The 24,525-nt window shown below is 42.4% G+C and overlaps 1 protein-coding gene across 1 annotated transcript in view; it reads right to left on the bottom strand.

Annotated features, from left to right (window-relative positions):
• Positions 1 to 616: 616 nt before the first annotated feature.
• CDH11 (cadherin 11) overlaps positions 617 to 24,525 on the bottom strand; it is an 81,535-nt gene continuing 57,626 nt past the window's right edge. Inside the window, exons 3-14 of the mRNA XM_041466087.1 lie at positions 21,310 to 21,340; positions 20,945 to 21,222; positions 18,738 to 19,032; positions 17,862 to 17,981; positions 17,308 to 17,475; positions 14,935 to 15,122; positions 13,204 to 13,457; positions 11,887 to 12,023; positions 11,567 to 11,688; positions 10,375 to 10,492; positions 4,261 to 4,512; positions 617 to 1,927 (exon numbers count right to left, since the gene is read on the bottom strand). Of these exons, the coding sequence (XP_041322021.1) occupies positions 1,431 to 1,927; positions 4,261 to 4,512; positions 10,375 to 10,492; positions 11,567 to 11,688; positions 11,887 to 12,023; positions 13,204 to 13,457; positions 14,935 to 15,122; positions 17,308 to 17,475; positions 17,862 to 17,981; positions 18,738 to 19,032; positions 20,945 to 21,172 (2,379 nt within the window). The 5' untranslated portion in view covers positions 21,173 to 21,222; positions 21,310 to 21,340 and the 3' untranslated portion in view covers positions 617 to 1,430. The remainder of the gene's footprint in view (positions 1,928 to 4,260; positions 4,513 to 10,374; positions 10,493 to 11,566; positions 11,689 to 11,886; positions 12,024 to 13,203; positions 13,458 to 14,934; positions 15,123 to 17,307; positions 17,476 to 17,861; positions 17,982 to 18,737; positions 19,033 to 20,944; positions 21,223 to 21,309; positions 21,341 to 24,525) is intronic.

The following is a 24,525-nucleotide window of genomic DNA, read 5'->3' as shown; positions in this document are numbered from 1 at the left end:
CCCGCCCCCGCCAAAAAAACCCAACCAAACAAAAGAAAAATAGGAGTTAAGTACCGGAATCTTAATTACTACTCAGGTAAAGGTAATTGTCAGGTAGAACAGTCCTTAGGGAAGTCACAGCTAAAGTGGGTCAGATTTCAGTCTCTAGAACCTGCAGAAGCTCAGCACAGATACAGAAACTCACAAGGCTGGAGTAAAGTGTAAGCACAGAGTACTCCCGTCCACCCACAAAGTCACTCCTGAAGCCTCGGGAATCTCTAAGATATAAGATAAATGCATATTACATGGGAAATATTGAAAAGTACTACACTTAATTTAATCCAGAAAACACAGTAGGACTATATGATGATTCTTACTGTGTTCTGGGAGCAGCCACAAGCTGTAGATAGAGAGGGTACAAAATGTTCACCAGACATTACATTTGTTTTAATCTAAAAAACATTTGTAAAATGTACTTGATTTTTAAATAATCACTTAACAAGGCAACAAACCAACTACAAACACATAATAAATAAGGTTATTAAAAGGTCACAATTGTAGTAAATTAGTCAGAACTATAAATGGGACATTAGAAACACTATGTTTTTCCTTATATGCTTAATAACCAGAACAAGAATTAAAAAAGAATCAGTTTATTTCAAAGTCTGCTTCTTATATTGAAGCACATATTAAAGCAACAGTACAATGTTCATAAAATATAAGTGTGATGCTGTAACATTTCTTACATGTCAGAATACTGATATTTGTATGTATACTAAAATAAGAATTTTAAAATTGTACAAATAGATACATTAAAAATGACATAGAAATAGGGCGCCTCCCACTGAACAAGACAGAGTTTTTATATCTGGCACGTATTAGTTTAAGATGAAAGAATAAGCAAAAAGATTTACAAGAATCAGCAGTAACAAGTTTGATGCTCAAGAGACATAATAATTGTACATTGTACTGTACATACATCATATGGGTTTAAGCTGGCTGAATATTATATATTTCAAGTTTAAAAATGCACTACCATATAGAGTGTCCATAGTTTAAGGCGAAATTACAGCTCAGAACTGTTACCTTTTCTAATTTGTGGAAGCTTCTTTGAAATAAAGGATTTAGATGTTCATAACACATAGAAGATTTCCCTTATTTGTAGGTTTGCTTTTAGCATTTTCCTTCATTTAAATATTTCGCATTTCTTAAGTGGGTTTTTTCCTTCAGTGAAGCTGGCAGCCAACTTCCAGATTTGCCTTTTGTAGGAAAAGGTACTTCACAGTATTTACCACTTTCATGTCCTTTTTTTATCAAAGGAATCCTCTCTGTCAAACTTAAATGTTTAAATGAGATTTTTCTTGATTTTTAAAAAAATACCTGCTTACATTTCCTCTGGATTCTTCAGAATTTCAGACACAGTTCTTAAGGCCAAATCTTAAACTTTATTGTTAAGAATCATCATCAAAAGTGTCTTTGGAGCCATACAAGTCTGCAAGTTTCTTAAATCGAGGTCCCCAGTTTTGTAGATAGTCGTAGTCCAAGTCAGAATCTGTTGTTGCTGACTCCAAGGAGCTGAGGGACCCAGCCACGGAGCCCCTGCCCTCATAGCCATAGATCTGGATGGAGTCATAGGGAGGGGCAGTGGGGTCGTTGTCAGCCTCCTGTATCCTGGTGTTGATGAAGTCATCCACGTCCACGCTGTTGGGCGCGGGCCGCAGCCCCGGCCTGGGCAGGTACTGGTACTCGGGCTTGATGTCCTTGCGGGGCATGAAGCCGTTGATGCCGTCGGGGTTCTGCAGCGTGGCGATGTCAAACGCCTCCGTGTCCTCCTCGCCTCCGCCCTCGTCATCGTACGTGATGATGTTCTCCCGCACGTCTTCCTCCTCAAACACGATCAGGGGCTCTTTCTTCTGCCTCTTCAGGGTTACAAACAGCACCACAATGACTGGAGAAAACAAAGCACAGGTTGGACTGCACTGTCAAACAGCAGAGCCTTTGTAAATAATTATTGCATCCCCGAGCCCTCAGCTTTTCTGCTGGATTGTTGCAAACTTCTGCATTTTTAGTGCTCCTTGCTAGCTAAAATCAGAGATGTTTGTACACAGAACCAAACACACTGATCTGAGGCTTTCTGTCTGAGCTGCATGCCAGTGCTCTTACTAATTGCTCATTACTGCAAGACTAATTCAAGGGAAGTGTTTGTGGGGTCCCAAGTGCTGCAGAACACTGTGACACTGCCTTTGAGCAGCCCAAGCACATGAATATCTGCAACAAAACAAAGATAAATCTTTACCCTCTCCTGTATGCCCGAAGCTTAACTCTAATTCCAGAGTATCATTTCCATTAAAATGGAATTTTTTAAAGCAACACCTCCAAAGATGTATTTGTTCTACATTCTCACTTCAAATTTCTATAAAATAAAGTATATTAAAAAAGAAACACTATAAAATATTACAGGGAAATTAGAAAATATTGTGTATTTTTTTTCCCAAATAATCAGGAAACATTTTGCAGCACTTTCTTAAAATCAGGTCTTCCAAGCCACTCCTCTGGTTTCAAGACAAGATAGGTTTGAGAGAAATAGCTGGCAGGGACCATTAATCCTGGTTGACCTCAATAAGGAACTTGTTATCCAGGGAAGATCACAAAACTTAGAACTGTATGTCGTTACCTCCTTTAAGCAGTGTCCCTGATTAGCTGCCATTAGGCCACAGGAGGACATTCTCCAAGCACATCTACACAAATCCTCTGGTGTTTGCTATTGAAGATATCACAGAAGCCCAGAATGGTTTAGGATGGAACAGACCATAAAGCTCATGCAGTGCCACCCCTGCCATGGCAGGGACACCTTGCACTGTCCCAGGTGCTCCCAGCCCCAGTGTCCAACCTGGCCTTGGGCACTGCCAGGGATCCAGGGGCAGCCACAGCTGCTCTGGGCACCCTGTGCCAGGGCCTGCCCACCCTGCCAGGGAACAATCCCTAAATTCCAATATCCCATCCAGCCCTGCCCTCTGGCACTGGGAGCCATTCCCTGTGTCCTGTCCCTGCAGCCCTTGGCAATTGTCTCTCTCCATCTTTCCTGCAGCTCCTTCAGGCCCTGCAGGGCCACCCTGAGCTCAGCCCAAAGCTTCTCCTGTCCCGGCTGAACAATCCCAGCTGTGCCAGCCTTTCCTCCCAGCAGAGCTGCTCCATCCTCTGCTCATCCTGGTGCCTCCTCTGGGCTCTCTGCAGCAGCTCCAGGTCCTGGCTGTGCTGGTCCCAGGGCTGGGGCAGCTCTGCAGGTGAGGTATATTTATAAATAGAAATAAACCCATAAATAGAAAGTTGAACAATTACATTGAAGGATTTTGATTAAAATGGAATTTTTTAAAGCAACACCTCCAAAGATGTATTTGTTCTACATTCTCACTTCAAATTTCTATAAAATAAAGTATATTAAAAAAGAAACACTATAAAATATTACAGGGAAATTAGAAAATATTGTGTATTTTTTTTCCCAAATAATCAGGAAACATTTTGCAGCACTTTCTTAAAATCAGGTCTTCCAAGCCACTCCTCTGGTTTCAAGACAAGATAGGTTTGAGAGAAATAGCTGGCAGGGACCATTAATCCTGGTTGACCTCAATAAGGAACTTGTTATCCAGGGAAGATCACAAAACTTAGAACTGTATGTCGTTACCTCCTTTAAGCAGTGTCCCTGATTAGCTGCCATTAGGCCACAGGAGGACATTCTCCAAGCACATCTACACAAATCCTCTGGTGTTTGCTATTGAAGATATCACAGAAGCCCAGAATGGTTTAGGATGGAACAGACCATAAAGCTCATGCAGTGCCACCCCTGCCATGGCAGGGACACCTTGCACTGTCCCAGGCTGCTCCCAGCCCCAGTGTCCAACCTGGCCTTGGGCACTGCCAGGGATCCAGGGGCAGCCACAGCTGCTCTGGGCACCCTGTGCCAGGGCCTGCCCACCCTGCCAGGGAGCAATTCCTAATTCCCAATATCCCATCCAGCCCTGCCCTCTGGCACTGGGAGCCATTCCCTGTGTCCTGTCCCTGCAGCCCTTGGCAATTGTCTCTCTCCATCTTTCCTGCAGCTCCTTCAGGCCCTGCAGGGCCACACTGAGCTCACCCCAAAGCTTTTCACAGCCAAGCAGGCTAGCACTCCCTATAAAAATAAAAGCTAAAAAATTCAGATTCATTTCTCCATCTTGGAGCTGAGGGCAGGATTACTTTTCTAAGACAAGCCCAGAGGAGCAGCAAGGAAGGAGCATTTTTCACCTAAGAGAATGACGATGCAGGCCAGGATGGCGATGAGGGCGCCGGTGCTGAGCCCCGCGTTGAGGACGTAGGCCTCGGCGTTGCAGGACAGCAGGGAGCCGCTGCCGTCGCAGCCGCACACGCGGATGGTCAGCGTGTTGGTGCTGCTCAGCGGGGGCACGCCGCCGTCACTGATGACGATGGGGAGGAGGTACAAATCCTGCTTCTGGCGACTGAACCCTTCCCGTCTGACCAGCACACTCGCTGTGTTATCTGGTTGGAGAAGAGAGAGAATCATTGTTAATTCTTCCACAGAATTCTCCTCTTAGGCAATATTGAGAAGGAAATTATCTCGCTGCAAAGGCTCTCAATTTTCTGGGGCTTTAGCGTTATTTCTACAATAAACCAGTAGAAAGCGCCGCCTTTGTAACGACCTAAGAGCAATTACAGGATTGTATTTAACTCATATAGCACTACACTCAGTTTTAATTCTTTAATTAACTCAAGCAACACAGATAATCTCTGTCTGATAGCACCTTTTAGTATCTGTAACTTTCTGAGAAATTCACAATATTTTTTCAACTACCCAAATGGCTGGACCTTCTTATTGCTGTCTGATCTGGTTTTAGTGTCTGTCCAGAATTAAAGCTTTCAATGGAGGAGTAAAACCCATATCTCCCTTCTTCGAGTCACATCTAAAAGCGTGGTAGATGCTGTTCCCAAATGGGCTCTGATAATATGACTCCCACTGTAACAAAAGCCAGTATTTGCTGTGTATGAGCAAATTTGAGCCTTGCTGTTTCAGTAAGAAATGCTGAAGGTAACAGCGTTTTATCTGAATCTGGTTTTCACCCAAACTTCCAAAGCCAGAATTAGAGAGCTTGATCATACATGCACAGCATGTCTGGGCACATTTTGAATCATGTGGATGTGAGCAAGAATTAAATCACAGAATCAAAAATGCCCTGAGTTGGAAGGGACCCACAGGGATACATGACTCCAAGTCCTGGCAGTATTTCTGTAACTCTATTCCCATTGTCCTCACGAGAGGTGACCTGCCATGGTTCAGGGGACAGAAAATGAGCTGCCACCTCAGCACAGGACATTTTGGATGGTCCTGCATACTTCCTCTGGCTAGAGCCTTGGAAAGGGGACAGTGTGAGATGACACCCTGGGCTGAGGCAGCCCGTGCTTCCTGCTCTCAGGTGAACACCAACAGGGGTCCCTTGTTAAGCCCCTCCTCTCTCTCTCAGCTCAGCCTAAACCAAAGTTTATAACAGTTGTAAACATCCCAAAGTAAATAAAGTGAAGCAATCATATCCGTGGTTTTCAGACCTTTAAAAGCCAGTTTATATTGAAGATTTATTCCACACAACCATTCGTGGCTTGCTATGTTCTTTATTTTTCACTGTATAACAGAAAGGGGGGTGGGGGGGAAAGAGCAGTTTTTGTGTCTGCTGAGGGAGGGCTGTTCACCTCCAAAGGTACCCACTGTACTGCTGCCTCAGGCTTCTGCAGACTAATCGTTTTCCTGTTGAAGAGTCAGCATAAATCCCAGAATTTAATAATGCAAACCATAAAACCTCTCCTAATGATCTAATCACTGTGATTTCCATGGAAATCTGTGAATAAATTATACTCAAAGAGAAGCGTTCTTGCCTTGCATTAACCACCCTTGCAGGCAGTGCCCCTGATGTGGGACAAGGTCTGAAACTGCCCCCAAATTTTGTCAATCTGTGGGATGAGAAGGATGCTTGCATTGCTTGACTCTCCCAGGAACTTCACCAGAAAGGATGACTATTTAAGGTAGGAGCTGTTTGTTACACACCAAATGAATCCATCCCATTTCTGCCCCTGTCCTGCCAGCCCACACCCCTGGTGCCCTGAACAGCCACCCGGGCTGGACACAACTGTTGCTTTTTGGTGTTGAGTCTCACAAAAACAACAACAGGGTAGAAAGGAGCCTGTTAACTTCTCCCTTGCACAATGTCACATTTGCTAAGGACAGAGACTGATAAAGATCGGATTGTTTATTTCTTGTGGCTCTTGGAGGTGTCTTTTGTCTCCCTCAGAGTCCTCCAAATCTCCTGAATGTTTACATGCATCATCTAAACTTTGAGGCACAATTTTTTACAGGACCTTGGTGATATCAATGTCTGCATGACAGAAGCCTTATTTTAGGACTTTAATGGGCTCGTAACAATTTGGTACAAATAGGAATGCAACATCTAATACCTATTAGCTAACAAACTAATATATTGATCCAGAATAAAATATTCTCCAGAGTCCTCTAAAATGCACTAAATAATTCATTTCCTCAATGGGAGAACCTAGACCGGCTCCATTAAATAAAAAACCACAACAGGGCAGATTATTCTTGTGGCAAAAAATATGAACATTAACAGGAGGCTGAGCTACAGCTGCCTCGAGGCTGCAAAGACAATGTGTAAGGAATGACAATACCATATATTAGTATATATAGTCTTTGGCTACGCATTTTTATAATATATTTTAAATTTTTCTTGCCTTTTGTCAGCTGAAATAGCATTCCTAATTTAAAATAAGAAAAGAATGGCTAATTATTCAGCTCTTATACAGACTGGCCTGGTCCACTGCAGTCACTTACACTAAACAAAACTGATTTTGATCCATTTGCTGATTTATCTGTATTAGTGGGAAGTGATTTTTTGTTTAACATAAATTTTTAAAAAGAAAAATCCAATCAACATGCCTGGCTAAAGTTTAAAAAGGACTACAATGCATCAAGCTTAAAAGGTCATTTTTTAAACTTTTCCTTTTACTGTTTATGTTCACTTCTCACATTTAGAAGAAACATAATATCCATAAGAGGAAAAAAAACCCCCTTTTTTACCTAGATAAAAGATAACATCTAATCCTAGCTAATATTCTCATCCTTGCTTTTTTATTATTTTCAAGGCCCAGGAGTAGAACTATAATCCTGGTAAAATGGCATTTTTTAAGCCAACAGAAGTTAAATGTCAATACCAGCTTAAAACTATTACTTAACACATATGGGAGCTACTTGACTGTCAGTCCTAATGAACACAATAGGGGTTAACACAAGAAGGAAAAGAACAGTCATCTCAAGGCCATTCCCAAAATATCACATTTTTCCAGCTATTATTGCCTTGGCTATCCAGTATCCAAAGATGTTGCAAGTGAAGATGCCCTGTGCTCTCCATGAAATCTTCACAATTAGAAATGAAAATTGCATTATTTCTTGGTGATACTTATACTGATCTCCCTGACCTTTGATTTTTGTCCTTTTCTCTGGTGATCTTATTGATGATTTCCAATTTCTCCTGTGTGCATAGGCAAATGTAACTTAGTTTTTGGGGGCTTGTTAACACATAGATTGCGTAAGGAGGATTCTAGATTACAGGAGCTGACTGCAGTGTGAACTTTATCACCTGTATCAGGTGTGAGTGCTGATTCAGCCAAAAAATGAAACAATTTCAGGGGTCCAGCTGTCTAAAATCCTTACCTTACCAGGAGTGGCAACCGTGGGTAATCCATGGCAAAATCCTGTGACTTGATTGTTTGTGTGCTTCAAAGTTTTCTTGTTGAAAAAGTGTGAAGCACATGTTTGAATTTAAAAAGTAGACTTTAGTCACTGATTTTTGGGGGCTTACAAGTTTAATTTCAAGCTCTGTAAAGCTTTATCTTGTGAATTTGGGACTGCAGCCGTTCCAGTAATGCCGTGCCGAGGGAGCCCAAGGAAAGGGCATCTCAGCACAGGACCCAGCAGGGCTAAAAGCAGGAAATCCATTTACCCAAAATCTGCCTCTCTGCTGTGAAGTGCCATGAGCCTCTGCTGCTGTTTTGAAGGCCTGACTTCAGTGGGAGTGGAACTGAGCAGAGCCTGGGCAGACAGTGCTGTTTGTTTATGAGTTATAATATAAGGAAACAGTGCAAAAGTAATTCTGTGTTTTATCCCAGCGTGGGCTAAGCCATTATCTCATGTTTTCTATGGGAGATGGGCTCAGCTGAAGACTTGGTAACACAGTGGGCTATTAATAGGATGTAGGATGTGATTATGCTTTTTTGGATTACTGCAATATGTGATTACTTTCAGGAGCTGGTAAAAAGAAACTCTATTAAATTATAATTATGGGACTGTATTCACTTTAAAGTTCTGTAATAGGCCCAAACATTGGAGTTTTCATTAACTGTTCTCCACAGTTAATAAAGACATTTTTCTCTGAAAGCAGCAATTCCCTCTGAAAGCTGGCATGGCTTTATAGAATACTCAAACTTACAACTGAAAAACACCAACTTTGAATGACTATGGATATTATTTGACTTGCAAATGGTAACACACTCTCCCTAGAAGTTTTTTTATATGGGAGTACACAGAATTTCAACTTTTTAAATTTGTTCTAGTATAACTTACTTTAAAAACTCTCAAGAATATGTCAAGTAATAACATAATTGCACTGAGAATTGAACAAAATGAGGGAAAGAAAGGATGGAAATGAATGAATTTCCTCAGACTATTATTTCCAAAAAAGAAAATTATATGGGAAGATTCAATCCCTTAATACTGTCTTCTTGAAATAACCTTTTACATTATTGTCAGGTAGAAACCTTACATTAAACTGACTCAATAATTTCAACTACAACACATTTTTATCTGGGTTAATTTTGTAAGTAACAAATTTGCTGCATATGGAAATGAAGGATGAGTGGGATTGGCTGGAGTCAAGAACCATAATGCTACTCAGAGTATCTTCACTCTGAGCTGTGCTTCTTCTGCTAGATTGTAAAAGCTAATCTATTTTCAGTTTGATGTGCTGACCATAACATGTATTTTATAGCAAAACTTCGCCTCCGGGTCTCAAGCAAAGAATACATGCTTATTTACTCCTTTCTAAAAATACACCCATGAATTTTTCAAAATTGTGTTTTACTACTTTAAAGAGAATAAATATATGCCCTGCACTGGCTCCTTTATGAATTGCTTATGTATGTACAAGTGTCAAGCACCAGGCAACAGCATTACTTTGATCAGTCAGGAATAACAGGGATTTTGTTTGGGAACTCTGATGATAATTACCCTCCCTTCAGATGTGGAGAGAGATATAAAGTGTGCCTCAACAGAACAGTTTTTACAGAAATCATGTATCTGGATTGTGTTGCCTTTTGTACTTCTGGCACTCTTGGATTCATTATTTAAGCTAGTTCAACCAAGTTTTACTTTACAGAAAACAGTCAAGTTTCCTTCAAACATTAAAACTTGCTAATCAAAACTAATTCCTTAAAAGCTGAAACAGTTCTTGCCCTGTGAAGGGGAATAAAAAATGAACACTGAATCAGAATATAATTAATAAATTGAATAAATATGTATAATGGCCAAACCTGTCTTTTTTTTTCTTTCAGTTTGCCCACTTCCTCTGGCTCCCTCAGCCTCTGGCAAGTTCAGGTCCCTGATCTTATTATGTTGTGATCAATTGAATTTTGACACTCACCCAGGCCTGAGGATTTTTGCTTACAAATTTTTTACATCTTGCCATCAATCTGAATGCAAAGCTCTACTTTATTTTGTGAATATGAAGCTGGCAAAGGGATCAGGATATCCAGATCCTGAGACAGCCAGCGCAGGTATGTTCCACAGCACAAATCCCTGTTTCATTTCCTGCACTGGGCAGTGATTTGATTCCATTGGGAATCTAGCCCACGTCTCTTGTGATCCATAATTTACAAAAGCTGGCAGGCACAGTGGTGAACAAATACAAGCAGCCTAATAATTTATGCTGTCTCAGCTAATTTTAGCTTTGTCTAATTCAAGGCGATCTGCCAATTCCATTTACTGAGTGTTTGGCAGTGGTTTCATCCTCTTCCTGGGAGATAAAATGGCAGTATATTCTTCCTGTTGGGTATTATTATGTAATTTAAAATATGCATTCAAGAAAATTCAAGTGAGTTAACAAACATCCCACTTTCCCAAGAGCATCCTTGCATCTCAGCTACATGCTTTTGCCTTCCTCCCCTAAATCTTGGAGAAAGACACTCTGCCAAAGTTAATGACAATGCTGTGGCATGACATTACATTGGCCATTAGTTCTACTTTGTCATTTCTTTGGATTCTGATAGAGTGGGAATCTTCACACAAACCTCTGTTGTCTCTGAGTGTAAAATTTGGATTATGAATAATTTCAGGTGGTAAACTGAAGATAAATCTTGGTCCATTGGCCGAGTCATCCTTGTCATCAGCACTAATTGTAATAAATTGCTGTAAAAGAAAAGCACTCTGTAAACAAACAGCTCCTTCTCTGGGTACATCACACACAGGCAGCATTCTGAGACAGCCCTTGAGTAAGAATTGTAAAATAGCAGAAACCCCCTCAAATACAAATATAAGCAATTAGAAACACAGAGTTGACTCCAAACTACAACGGGCAATCTCTAATTACTATTGCATTAACCGTCCCAGAATTACAGCTGTAAAAGCACACATCTTCAACATTCTTATACACGAATATGTGTTAATGGTAACATAACAAATTAAATAAAATTCTGCAGAAAACTCAGCAGCTGAGAAGTCTCTTTTAAACTGCTATGCTGACTGCAAAGGCACAGATCCTGTGCAGAACTGTGTTTCTCTATGTTCCTAATTCCTCTTCCTCACAGATTGCCAGGAATAAATCTGTTGGCTAGACTCTACAAGCACTGCACTGGGATTCTTCCCATAAGACACTGAGTATTCCTGTAATATCCAAACCCATCTCACAACTGGGAAAGCTGCCCCTAGCTCCATTGTCCCTGTGCTGGTGGGTAATCCCAGCCAACACCAATCCCTCTCCATGCACAAAGCACTGGATAACTGCTGATAGCAGCTCAGAAATAAAGTGCCTTTCTGCGTGCTCAAGGCTTTCTGGTCAAAACCTCAAAACAAATGTTCTTTTTTTCCCTCTCATTGGAGATGACAGGACAAACCTCGGGTAATGCCCTGAGGGAAGAGCTGTGTGTGCAGGCAGGTGGGGGGAAACAGGGAAGGTGGTGGGAAAAGGGAAGGTGGTAGGCACGGAGGAAGTGGTGGGAACAGGGACATGCTGGGAACAAGGAAGGTGGTGGGAACAGTGAAGGTGTTGGGCACAGGAAGGTGGTAGGAACAGGAAGGTAGTTGGAACAGGAAGATGGTGGGCACAAAGCAGTGGACAGAGGAAGGTGGTGGGCATAGGGAAGATGGTGGGCACAGGGAAGGTGGTGAGCACGGAGCAGTGGTGGGCACAGGGTGGCGGTGGGCAGAGGGAGGTGGTGAGAACAAGGAAGGTGCTGGGCACAGGAGGTGCTGGGCAGGCCATACCTGGTTGCTTCGGGCATTCTCACACACGAAGGCTTCATAGGCAGCCGCAAACCTGGGAGCGTTGTCATTGACGTCAATGACCTTGATTGCAATGGGAACTTTGGCTTCCTGGTGCTGTTTGTCTGCAGGAGAGGCAACACTCAGATAAGACAGAAGCAGAAAAACCCCTCAAAACAAATAAATTCCCAGCTGCATCCAAGGAAAGATCAAATATGCTGATGTATTTCTGCTGAGATTTCTTGAAGTTTATCAAACTGAGACAATTGGAGGATTACAGGATTCCTACCACTGATTCTCAAACACCTCAGTGAAATACTCACGGACTTCAACTGCAAAGACAGAGATATTGTGCCAAGCCATTTCTTCCCTATCCAAAGCCTTTATTGTCTTGATATTGCCATCTTCTGCATTAATAACAAAATATCTTTCAAGGTCGGTGTGTCGGTCAATTGAATATCTAAAGAAGATTGAAAGTCAGTAATTAGAGAAAAGAAGGACTTAGGAGTTTCATGCATCCAGATTTGTTCTATATAATTATTATTTCTAAATAACTGTAAGTAGTACACCTATTGTTGTCCTCAACATCATAGTCAAAAGGACGATATGTGTTTTTTTAAAAGGAGAATCACCTGGTTGGTTTCTACATTTAGAAAAACAGTACATCAGAATGTTTGTAATAAGTGAAAATGCTGGTCTTTGAAGTCTCTATATCAAAGCCGTAATATATTCTTTATTTTCTTCTCTTATAAAACATGATAAAAATATCTACTGAGATATTTTTTTCTCTTCTGTTTCATATTAATCTTGGTGATCTTTTAAGTCTTCCAGTCTTTGGTTTACTTGGAATATTAATTGATCATACCAATTTATCAGCTATTATCCACTCTGCACATTTATACAGCTTTATACAGCTCTGACTTTCATAACTTCACGTTGAAATTCTTTGAAATGTTAAGTATATCCACAAAAGAGGTCTTCATAATTTAAGTTACACTGAGAACATGACAAATAAAATTAAACTAATAGAAGGCTATCATAATAAAGGAATTCTTTTCTGTGAGGGTGGGGAGGCCCTGTCGCAGGTTGCCTCGAGAAGCTGTGGCTGCTCCTGACAGTGTCCAAGGCCAAGCTGAACACTGGGGCTTGGAGCAACCTGGGACAGTGGAAGGTGTCCCTGCCCATGGCAGGGGGTTGGAATGGATGAACCTTAAGGATCCTTCCAGCACAAACCATTAAATAAGTCTGTGATTCCAAGACCATCCAACACAACTGCAGAAAGTAGGAGTCTGTGTGGGCTTGTCTTTAACAATTAGCACTTAACAATTACCCAGCCCAATCCCCAATCCACTTCTTAGACTTTGATACATTGAGAAAAATCCATGTTGTGATAACAGCACAAGATATTTAATTTAGAATAGAGTCTACCAAAGGCGCACTTAAGTATATTTTAATTAGACATAGCTATAGTATGATACAGGCTTTGAGAATCTGGCAGCTTGTGGAAAAGGCACAAAAACAATGCTGGATGGTTAAACTTTCAATATTCTGGGTGTCTGTAGATCTGTCACACTGTCTTCAGAACTTGCCTAACAATTCCACAAGCTAATGCTCAGAAAGAAATAGGAAATCCAGCAAACCTTATAGCACTGTTGGCAGCATCCGGGTCTTTGGCATGTACTTTTCCAACCACAGTACCAGATGCTGCATTTTCCTGTACTTCAAAAATGTAACTTGGCTTCAAAAACACTGGTGGCTCATCAGCATCTTCCACCGCTATTTTCACTGTCACCGTGTCCTTGAAGGGCCCATTGCTGATGAACTTGGGGTCAATGTGGACATTGGCTGCCTCCACCTTCAGGCTGTAGGACTTTTTGGTTTCATAATCTAAGGTCTGTGAGAAACAAGAGGACAGTGCGTTCCGGAGTCAGGGAAACCAGGCTGTAAGAGCAGCAGGCAGTGCCCTAGTGTTCAATGACATCAAACAAAGGTGAGCGTCTGTCAACGAGCTTGGACTGAAATGTGTGTATTTCAAAACATAAAGACTCAAATGGAAGGAGCTACATTCTATGTGTGGAGCAGCATAGGAAGGCACTCAAAATATCACCACAGAGTCCAGGTCTTGCTGTTTGCTTGCTGTATCACTGAGGAAATCATAAGTACTGGAAATACGAATTTTGTCTCCATCCAGCCTTCCAGGCAGCACAAAAGTGCAAGGGATGGGAAGGGGGCTCTCACAAGAGGTCTGGCTTTATCCAGGTTGGCAGGCATTCCACGTGGATGTGGTTTGAAATGCTCCTGGGTGCACCATGAGATAGCACACTGATAAGTTAAATTATTTAGGTAGTAGGGAATACACAAAGATGGTTTGGATGGATGCTTTTATTCCTGCAGTTCTTTCCAACCACAGAACTCATAACGCTTTCCAAAGGGGAGGTGGAATAATGCCCCATGGGACAAGTCCTTTTGGGAGCCTGATCAAAGCCACAGCACCTCTGTACCTGCATTGGCATGAAGTGGCTGTGGGGTTGCACCTCAAAATGATTACTCAGGTGCCAACCACAATTCTCAAAGTATGTTAACACCAGTGGAGTGGAGTGACAGCTCACCCACATTTCAAAACACACAAAAAATCCACCCCCACCTCTAGAACAGAGACAGAAGTCAAACCAGGGCAGTTTTGAGCAGAGGAGACCTCTGGGTCCCTTCCTGCTGGTCTGCCCCATAGGGCAGGGCAGGGTTGACCAGAAGTTGACCAGGCCTTCTCCTTTGAGTTCTGATTATCTTCAAGAGAGATAAATAGCTCAAAGATACAAAGGGCAAAATGATAATGCTTCCATAATAATAAGATTTATGTTCTTTAATTTGCAATTTAAAATTAATTTGATAACACTTTCAAAGCTCCTGCTGACGGGCTGTGTGTGAAATCCCCTCTGCTGCTTTTCCCATAGCCTGTGACTCCTTCAGAACACTATTGTGGACAATGCACAGCTGAAGAATTCAAACTATAGGGCATGAGGCTTTTCAGACTGAACATAAAGCAACAGTGAATGTCTGCTACTTATCAGCACTAGGCAAAACTTCATTAACAATGAAGCTGATGGCATCGTATTTTACCGTGACTTTTTATTATGAATTCATTTAGTTTGTGCAATTAATCCACTGTACAGTATTTATGTAACTCTTCTTGGTTATTTTCTTCCATTCCAATTCAGCTAATGGGGAAATGGAATATTAAGAGTTAATCACACCTTGAGAAATTAATTAAGTGAAATTTGCATTTACTAATATTTTAGCTTAGGTGGTAATCCATTATTACCAAATATTCTGTCAGCAGCAAAAAACACTACATAGCAGTAGGCATCACTCACCTTCTTAAGCTTCACAACCCCTTCCTGAGTCTCATAATCTGTGGTGATTTCAAACATGTCCATGCCATCTCCATCGATGATGCTGTAAGCCACCAAGCCATTCTCCCCAATGTCAGGATCTTTGGCCTTCACTCTGCCCACTTCCTCTCCTGGGACAGCCGCTTCCGACACCGACATCTGGTACACACCTGAGCCAGGGAGAACAGGGAGAACAGGCGTGTGCCCCGAGTCAGCAAGCTGCTCCCCACTTGTGTGTTTACTCTTTGAACTTGGGAGTTCCAATAAACAGCGATTTTTGGCATTTTCACCCCCCTGAAGGAATGTTGTGTTCTGTTCTGTTCTGAAGAGCTTTGAGTGTCAAGTCAGCTGTGAAAGCTTAACCCACATGGATAACGTGTAGATCATGACCTCCTCCCTGTTACCCCTCTGCTCAGGGAGGGACTTAAAAGGACAACCAACCATCCAGTATGCAGCAATTGTTGTGGCATCAAGGTTACCCTTGATAGCAGAGATGTTTTTACAAAAACGGGAGGAAAACTCTCTCTCACACGACTCATGGTAAAACCTTCACCTCTGTTTCTCATTTCTGCCCATTCATTCAAGAGCCATAAATTAGATACAATGACTGTCTAATGTGCTGGCTAAAGTTTAAATCTGCTGCTTTCTATGGCTTGAATTTGGAGTGTGAATGTAGAGCAACAATGATTATTAAAATTTCACACCACAGAAAGCATGTACCAATTTGTATGTGATTTCATGCAAAACAAGAAATGGCTTTCCCATGGCAAGCTTCAGTAGGAAAACCATCCCCAAACATCCCACAGGTGTTTCCCTGGGTATTCAGGGACTTCAGAGGACAGCAGCACTGTTCCTGGATAAATATCTCTCCAACAGTTGTCCTTTAGGCACTACTGATTCCAGAACTTTCCTATCCACTTCCAGAGTTCAGATAACATAACCTGATCCTAAATAGATAAATCTATGTCAGCTTTTTCTGCCACATCATCAGCAGTAATAAATTGGGGAGGGAAAAAAGGGGGGATGATAAAATAAAATAATCTAATTTATTCCTCTTTGTAATTGCTCTTTTTTGCTCCATGGGCAGCCTAGGAACATTAGGAGACTTACACCAGGCAGAGACTTGGCTCATTACCCATAAAAACAATTGCCACATGTCATTGAAATAGGTCATTAACTTCAGTCACAAACCCAAAAGTTAAGCATCTAAAATTTAAGCAAAATCTAAGAATTTAAGCATATAACTCATTAAAAGCTTGAGCAATGAACATTGAAAACAAAACAAAAAAAAAGAAAGAAAAAAAAAAGGAAAATAAGAATGGAAATATCAGTCATATGGTTGTTTATACAGACAGCTAAACGCTGGTTTTGAGTTACAAAGCATTCCCAAATCAGATTTAACCTGGGGGTGAATGATTAAGTAAAGGAACTGCTTTTGGGTATTTCTGCTAATTTAACATGTTCTTGCAAAACATTCAGTGAAGGAGGTTGAATTCATAGAAAAAATCCGTAATTTGATGGAGTTAACAAAATACTGTATCCTGGTGTCCCAGGTTATGATGTGGAGGGAAAAGGCTTGTTTGTAAGGTACATAAAACTTGATTTTTTATGATTCAATCCTTTTCTTTTTGAAGGGTAAATAATGCTGACACAGATTTTTGCATTCAGCTCTTGCATGAGAAGCCAGGGAACTGCAGCACTGGAAGAAGAGCTGTTAGAGGGATGGCCACGGCCAGGACATGTCAGGGTCAGAAGTGCTGCTCAGAGGAGAAACACGGTGGGCTGAGACAGCTTTGAGTGAGTCTGCACTGCACTCAAAAAACCCAAAACCCATGCCGAGATGAGCTGCAGAACAGATGTGTGGGCCCATTAATGTACTTCCACCCAGCTGTGAAGGCTGAGTCTGGTAATGCCAGCCCTGATTAATTTTATATGTGAAAAGTAAATTGCTCAGGTATAAAAAAATTGCTGTATTTGACCGCCATTAATACACTTCAACAACTAAAAAATGTAATTGTGCTAAATTTAGTTTGGTTTGCCATGGTAAATATAAGTCTTGAAGAATATATACATATGTCTCTCTGCTCATATGAGCTGTACAGCATGGCCCAGTAGCTTCAAAAATGAAGCGTAGGGTCAGGAATCTTTGCAATTTAATGCCTAAAAATGTCTCACTTTGCAACACAAAACAAATAATCCAGACACTAAAGTTCCATATGTTACCAGCCACAACTTCTTTATTGACATGTGGCACAATAATCCATCAGTTATTGCCTCTTCAAGCCTTGGGTATGTCTGATACTTCACAAACATGGGTCCTGGTAGGAGATGGGAGAAGATTTTGTTGGTACTCACTCTGTGGGAACTTTGGTGGGTTGTCATTGACATCTGTAAGCGTAATTGTCACTTTGGTTGTCCCTGAGAGGCCTCCCATGTGTCCTCCCATGTCCTTGGCCTGTATCACCACGTGGTACTCCTCCTTGGCTTCTCTGTCCATGTTGGGAAGGGCAGTTCGGATGATTCCTGCAGGCACGAAGGAAGATGGCAAACACAGATTTAATGAAAACCTGGCTGCTGCATTTGGAGTGCATTAAACACAGCAGTGATGGTGGAGGTTCTGCTTTCCCTGAGCATTGCTGTGAGGAAAGCAGCCCTAATATTCCACACAGAGGACAGGCCTGCAGAATTACAGCTGAGCACAGAAACAGCCTTTCAATCATCACAGCATACAGAACACACAGAAACAGCATCAGCTTTCTGGTGCAGAAGCTCCAGCAAATGCCAGGAGACCAACCAGCAGAGCAGGAAGTTTGCTCAGACACAGCAGCAGCTGAGCCAGTCAGTACATTCAGTTCACTTTGATGCACTCTGGCCATGAGGTGCCACTCAAAGAAACTGTTTAACAATACCTGTTTGAGCCTCCACCGAGAAGTAGGGCTGACCTTCAAGGATACTGTAAACCAATTTGGCACTGTTCCCGTAGGTAGGGTCATCAGCATCTGAAGCTGTTACCTGAATAACTGATGTACCTAAAAATGGAGAGCAAACACAGGAGGGAGAGTCAGAGGCAAACATGTCTGGAAGGACCATGCAGAGCTGCTTTCAGTCACACAGCAGAGCTATTCTTAAAATCTTTTATTTCCATGTTTGGTAAATGAAAATCAAAATTACTTGACAATTTCTATGTGACAAAATGCACTTGTATGATCCAAAAAGATCTGTCACCAGCTGTGATTGGATTAATGTCCTGACCAGTGAAGATATAAAAGTCAGCAGTCACCCTGCACCGTAATGGTTTTTCCCCTCAGTAGTTTAAGCCTTATATTGCTTTTACTGTTAGACAGCCAAACAATAGAGTTTTCCTTTACATTTTTCTCAGTAAGTTTCAGACAAATCATTCCTGTAGAAATCTCTGAGACAGACACAAGCTCGAACAGGAGATGAAAATGGAATAGTTGGTGAGGCAGTAACTTCCCAGCTTTATAACACAGCTCTGCCAAAGGAATGATCTTTGTGTTTACCCCAGAGGATTCACACTCCATAAATTCCAGGGGACTCTTCTGCTCCTTCCTATGAGGAAAAATAGTTCTGTTCCAGGAATGTCTCCCAGTTAGGAGCTGTGCAGGGTTTGATTTGGGCCTCAGATTAAATACATCAAGTGAATCACTGGCTGAACACAAAAGTAAATTTTACTTTCCCAAATCTTGACAATAAGAATGAAATAAAGCCAAGATGTCCTGACAGTGCAGTACCTTCCAAAGGGCAGTGCCCTTCTGAGTACTCACCTACATTTGATCTCTCGGGCACATTGGCATGGTAGTTTTCATGGAGAAACTCGGGCGGGTTGTCATTTATGTCTTGAACTTTGACAATGAATTCAGAAGGGGGTTCCAAAGGTCTGTTTGTGTTCCTGTCCACAGCCTGAGCTGTCAGGGTGTACTGAGCTCTCTCCTCCCGATCCAGTGTCTTGGTTGCATGGATGTTCCCTGATTTGTCGTCAATAACAAAAATGATTCCTGCTCCTTCACCTGAGAGAATGTATTTAATGTTTCCATCTCCAGAATCAATATCTGAATGAAGCTACAAAAGGAGAAACAGACACACCTTAACAAGGGGGCACACATTTCCTGAATGTGCTTATAAAAAACAGAAATCCAGAATTGCTGCCATTTCACAGTTTTCAACAATTGTGGCTTCCATCAGGCAATAATCCACACTCAGGGACATGCTGTGACCACGGGTACCTGGCATCCAGGGCAGTGCCAGCCCAGACATGCCTCCTGCCACATGCAGGGCTCTGCTAAACTCAAAATTTCAGATTTAGGGAAGAAAATACACAAAAAGATGCTTACACCAGGTTCTTTATTCACATGAAGTTGGTAGGAGGAGTAATTTTTACAAAGATTTTGTACACTTCAGTGAACCATGTTCTACCGGGTTCACATAAAATGGTGCTAAATAACAAATGGGTTGTGATAAATGAATGAGGCCAGCTGCACCCAGGTGTGCAAGAAGGGCAAGGGCACTCTGGCTTGTAGCAAGTGCAATGTGACCAGCAGAACCAGGGCAGTGACTGTCCCCTCTACTGGGGACACTGCTGAGGACACACCTCGGGGCTGTGTCCAGTTCTGGGTCTCCCCGTTCAGGAAGGACATGGAGGGGCTGGAGCATGTCCAGGGAAGGGAACAGAGCTGGGAGCCCCAGGAGGGGCTGAGGGAGCTGGGAAGGGGCTCAGCCTGGAGAAAAGGAGGCTCAGGGGGCCCTTGTGGCTCCGCACAACTCCTGCCAGGAGGGGACAGCCGGGGGTCGGGCTGTGCTCCCAGGAACAGGGACAGGAGCAGAGGGAACGGCCTCAGGCTGGGCCAGGGCAGGCTCAGGGTGGACACCAGCAGGAATTTCCCCATGGAAAGGCTGCTCAGGCCTTGGAACTGCCCAGGGGGGTTTGGAGTGCCCATCCCTGCAGGTGTCCCAGGAAGGGCTGGAGGTGGCACTGAGTGCTCTGGGCTGGGGACAGGGTGGGCATCGGGCACAGCTGGGACTCCATGGGCTGGGAGGGCTTTTCCAGCCTAAAAGATTCTGTGATTCTGTGATTCTGTGGGATTCTGTGATTGCCAACTAGTTTTTAATTACACCCTCTCTAATATAAAAGAGGTAGCAAAGGCTTACTAAACATTCTTAATTCAAAAACTAGTGAACAATTTAGTTTGATGAATGAGGGAAACATTGAGCCAAATTACAGATTTATTGATTTCATATTGACAGCTACAAATTGCACCATTTTAAACCAGAATACCCAGCGTGGTATTTGCTGACATTGATCCTGTTTCTCCACTCCTTTTGCGCTTAAACCTCCTTTTGGGGTTAAGTCTACACCATTCTGGTGCTCATTTAGAAACTCGCAAATATACTGGTTTATTTACCTGTTTATATTTTACTAGTATTAGACAGTAGCAGAATAAAAAACCAGTCCAAGATGGGTGCACATACACACGTGTACACAGATATATACATGTATACTTCCTCTATACATGGCAATCAATATATTTAATTTTACTGATAATTTGAAAAGGAGAGGATAAAAAGATACCTATTTTACTGAGCTGCCAGGTTAGATATTCAATTTTGAATTGCTGTTTTTAAAGACCTGAGAATTATATTCTTGAGACGTAGTTCTGCTTAAGCTGTTGGTGTGGTTTTTGCTGTTTTGCTGAGTAGCAGCCTGCATACCTTCATTCAAGGACTGCTGAGGTCAATGGAAATATTTGTATTGACTTAGGTAGTGTTTTGCTTAGCCTTAGCATCTAAACTGAGCTACCAGAAAATGAAGAGGCGGCTTATACAGCACAAAGGCAACAGAAAAAAAAAAAAAAAAAAAAAAAGGCCAAAACCCACCAAAAAAAAAACCAAACAAAAAAAAAACCCACAAAACCACCTCAAAAATAATAAAAATTAAGAATATTAATCAATGGCTGAAAAAGGAATTTTTTCTTACCCTTCCTACAAGCACAGGATCTGGTCCCGTGTACTCCTCTATAACAAAGAACTGGTTCCACACCCAGCCTCTTTTGGAGCGGTGCAGGACTTGTCCCTCCTTGCCCTTCTCGTGGTGCGCGTGCAGCGAGGGCCGGGCGCGGCTGAGGCGCTCCGTGGTCAGCCCGTGGCTGTAGCACAGCACCCCCAGGCAGAGCAGAGCGGCGTGTAAACAATGGTCCTCCTTCATTTTTGGTTAGTGCGTAGGCACAGGAGTATCCGAGATTCTACCCCTTCCACCTTGGAAGTCAGAAAGTCTGGGGTCACTGAGGAGTTTCAGACCAACCCTCGTGCACATAGGATGCCACCACGCATTAAACACATCACCTTAATGCTCCGCAGCTTCCCAACTCAGTTCCTGGAAGAAGGAAAAATTGAAAAAAATCGTCAATTCTTTGAAGATCTAGTAGTGTTTTTTATTTAGCAAAACAAAACTAGGACTTCCTTGGTAAATATCAAGATAAGAAGATTAAAATAAATACATCCATGCTGATGAAGTCCTGAGTAATGAGCAGATTTGATGTTTTGCTACAAGCAGCTGCCACCTTGCAGAATCTCTTGGCTGGCTGGTTTGGCCACTCAGTGGCTGGAAGTCGAAAGATAGATAGGGAATCATATTTTCTCATGATCTTTTCAAATATATTTAGCCCAAGATTCAAGGTAACTGTAGAAATACCTAATTTAGACCTAATCCCTCTTTGGAGCTTAGATATAAGTCTTGGATATAAGCTGCTAAGGCAGAGGTCCAGATATAAGGGAGATGCCAAGACTGATCAGGAATGCAATAATTCCACCAACCCTTGCATGATCAACACATCCTTTTGCTGAATATAACCACCCCTGTTTTTTTCTGGGCAGGAGCAGGGGCTGGCTGACCTCCAAGGAACTCCAGTTTGGATTTAGACCCTGGAAGCACCTCTGAGGATCAAGGCACTATCAGCACTGATTGCCAGTGTGATATATTCAGATATTTTTGATAGCATAACAATCAATTTAACTATTTATTTCTACTTTCCCTGTGTGTCAAATTACCGGGATTACATTGATCTCCTGCTTTCTAATACTTCTTAAAACACCAGGTTAGATTTAATATTTGAGGGAGAAATTGCATTATACAGTGAAACCTGAACTAAGCAGCCCTCAAGCCAAAGGCCACTTTCACTTATCCCTCGGGTTTCCAACATCAAATCTTTACACACCAACAAATTTTACAAGGTCCCTAAAATGCTTGGTTTAGTTTTTGGTGTGATTCACTTTGCTCTTCTGCAAGATACTGATAAAAATCTTGATGTTATATTTATACAGGCAATTGTATAAATATGTACCCCCATCAACTGTAAAACAGAATGATTTTTAAATGTGAGGTAAGGAGATCTTAATGGCATTTTCAGCAGAGAAAATGTGAATATAGGCAAAACCTTGAGGTTAAGCACATTCTGTAACACCAGCCACAGACAAACCTCTCACTCCTCCCAAACCCACTCATTTGGGATTGTCTTTCTCACATCCTAAGCAGTCATGTTCTCCTTCCACATTCCTTTTACAGTTACATAAAAATACATTGGCTGACAGGGGTTCTTGAATAAGGAATGAAATATATTAGTTTATTTTCTCAAAAAAGATCAGCTTTGAGTTTTATTTTACTGAAAACTGAAATCACCTCAATGACTAGCTCCAGCACAATGAGTGAAATGACATTCTCACACATAGATGCAAATATAGTCTGGCTTTCCCAAGCATATTTATTAAAAAGATTTGGTGTCTCCATTTGAATTTTTCCTATTGTTATGTGGTGACACATGACAGATAACTCACAGCAGCATGGAAGACATAAAAAGGAAAACAATCCCTATGATTTTGTTCAGGAAAATGCTTCCATTTTGACACAATATATGTGTGTGAAATGTGGAGCATTAGGTCTGGGGTTTCTATTTCATGTCTCCATCTTGCTGAGGGGTAAAAACAACAAAAGGCTTAAATGGAGTGAAAATTGAGATTTCACCTAATTTGGACATTTGTTTTGCAGCCAGCTTTGCCTAGGAAAAAGAAAAGGATGGGATTTGTGCTGTAGGGATCACTCATGTGCAGTAGTTAGAGGGGATTGGGTTCCTGAAATGTTATATAGAACCTACATACTACAAACATGGAACAGGAAGATATTCCCCGGACAGCTGTGCATTTCTAAACCTGCTGTGGAAAAAAAAAACAAACAAAAAAACCCAAAAAAAACCCAAACAAAAACCAAAAATCCAGCCTAAAAGCTGTAAATAAACTTCTTATGTTAATAGACTTGGGGTGCATTTGAAAATTAAACTCACTGATAGTCATTCATCATTAGCATCATAGAATGATGTCAGCTACAGAGATAAGTAAACAAATCCCCCCACTCTTCCCCAACTCCTCAATACTGTTATGTAAACCAGTAAACACTTTTTAAAGCTGCTTAACCAGAATGGTAGAGCCAAGCTGATACACACACTGCTTATTATCAACTATTCAAGTGTGAAGTGCTGGAGACAAAATGTTAATCACAGATCCATGCTTATTTACTAACAAGGATTTAAAGCAAAAATTCTTTGTTATCTTTAGTTTAATCCTCTACATGTACAGAGATGAAGCAGTAAGGCTCCTTGTCTTCAAGCTAAAGAAAACTATTCTCTGTCATCCACCATTTCAGAGAATCCCAGAATTTCAGCATGGTTTGGGCTGGAATGGACCTTAAATCCCATCCAGTGCCACCCCTGCCATGGCAGGGACACCTTGCACTGTCCCAGGCTGCTCCCAGCCCCAGTGTCCAACCTGGCCTTGGGCTCTGCCAGGGATCCAGGGGCAGCTACAGCTGCTCTGGGCACCCTGTGCCAGGGCCTGCCCACCCTGCCAGGGAGCAATTCCTAATTCCCAAGATCCCGTCCAGCCCTGCCCTCTGGCACTGGGAGCCATTCCCTGTGTCCTGTCCCTGCAGCCCTTGGCAATTGTCTCTCTCCATCTTTCCTGCAGCTCCTTCAGGCTCTGCAGGGCCACCCTGAGCTCAGCCCAAAGCTTCTCCTGTCCCGGCTGAACAATCCCAGCTGTGCCAGCCTTTCCTCCCAGCAGAGCTGCTCCATCCCTCTGCTCATCCTGGTGCCTCCTCTGGGCTCTCTGCAGCAGCTCCAGGTCCTGGCTGTGCTGGTCCCAGGGCTGGGGCAGCTCTGCAGGTGGGCTCTCACCTGAGGGGCAGAGGGGCAGAATCCCCTCCCCTGCTGCCCACGCTGGGCTCAGCCCAGGGCAGGGGTGTTCTGGCTGGGCTAGGTCCCTCTTGGGCTAAAAACAAGTCCCTCAGGTTGTTTGTAGCGATTCCTTCTGTTTTGGGTTATAAAGGCAAAGGGCTCTGTGCTAGCAGCAGTTCCAAGCTGGCTCTGTAGGCAGTGACCCCCAGGTAAGACAGGCTGCCAGGAAAGCTCGAGCTGCAATAACGTGTCCCTGGCCTCCTCATGCCCCTTCTCCCCTCCTGGAGCTCATGCTCTGCTCACTCACATCGTGTTCACTGCAGCACTAAAACCTCTG

The sequence above is a fragment of the Pyrgilauda ruficollis genome, unplaced genomic scaffold (genome assembly GCF_017590135.1).
Source record: "Pyrgilauda ruficollis isolate IOZ18807 unplaced genomic scaffold, ASM1759013v1 scaffold197, whole genome shotgun sequence".
Lineage (NCBI taxonomy): Eukaryota > Metazoa > Chordata > Aves > Passeriformes > Passeridae > Pyrgilauda > Pyrgilauda ruficollis.
The sequence above is the reverse complement of the archived record's forward strand: the minus strand, read 5'-3'. Positions and strand labels throughout refer to the sequence as shown.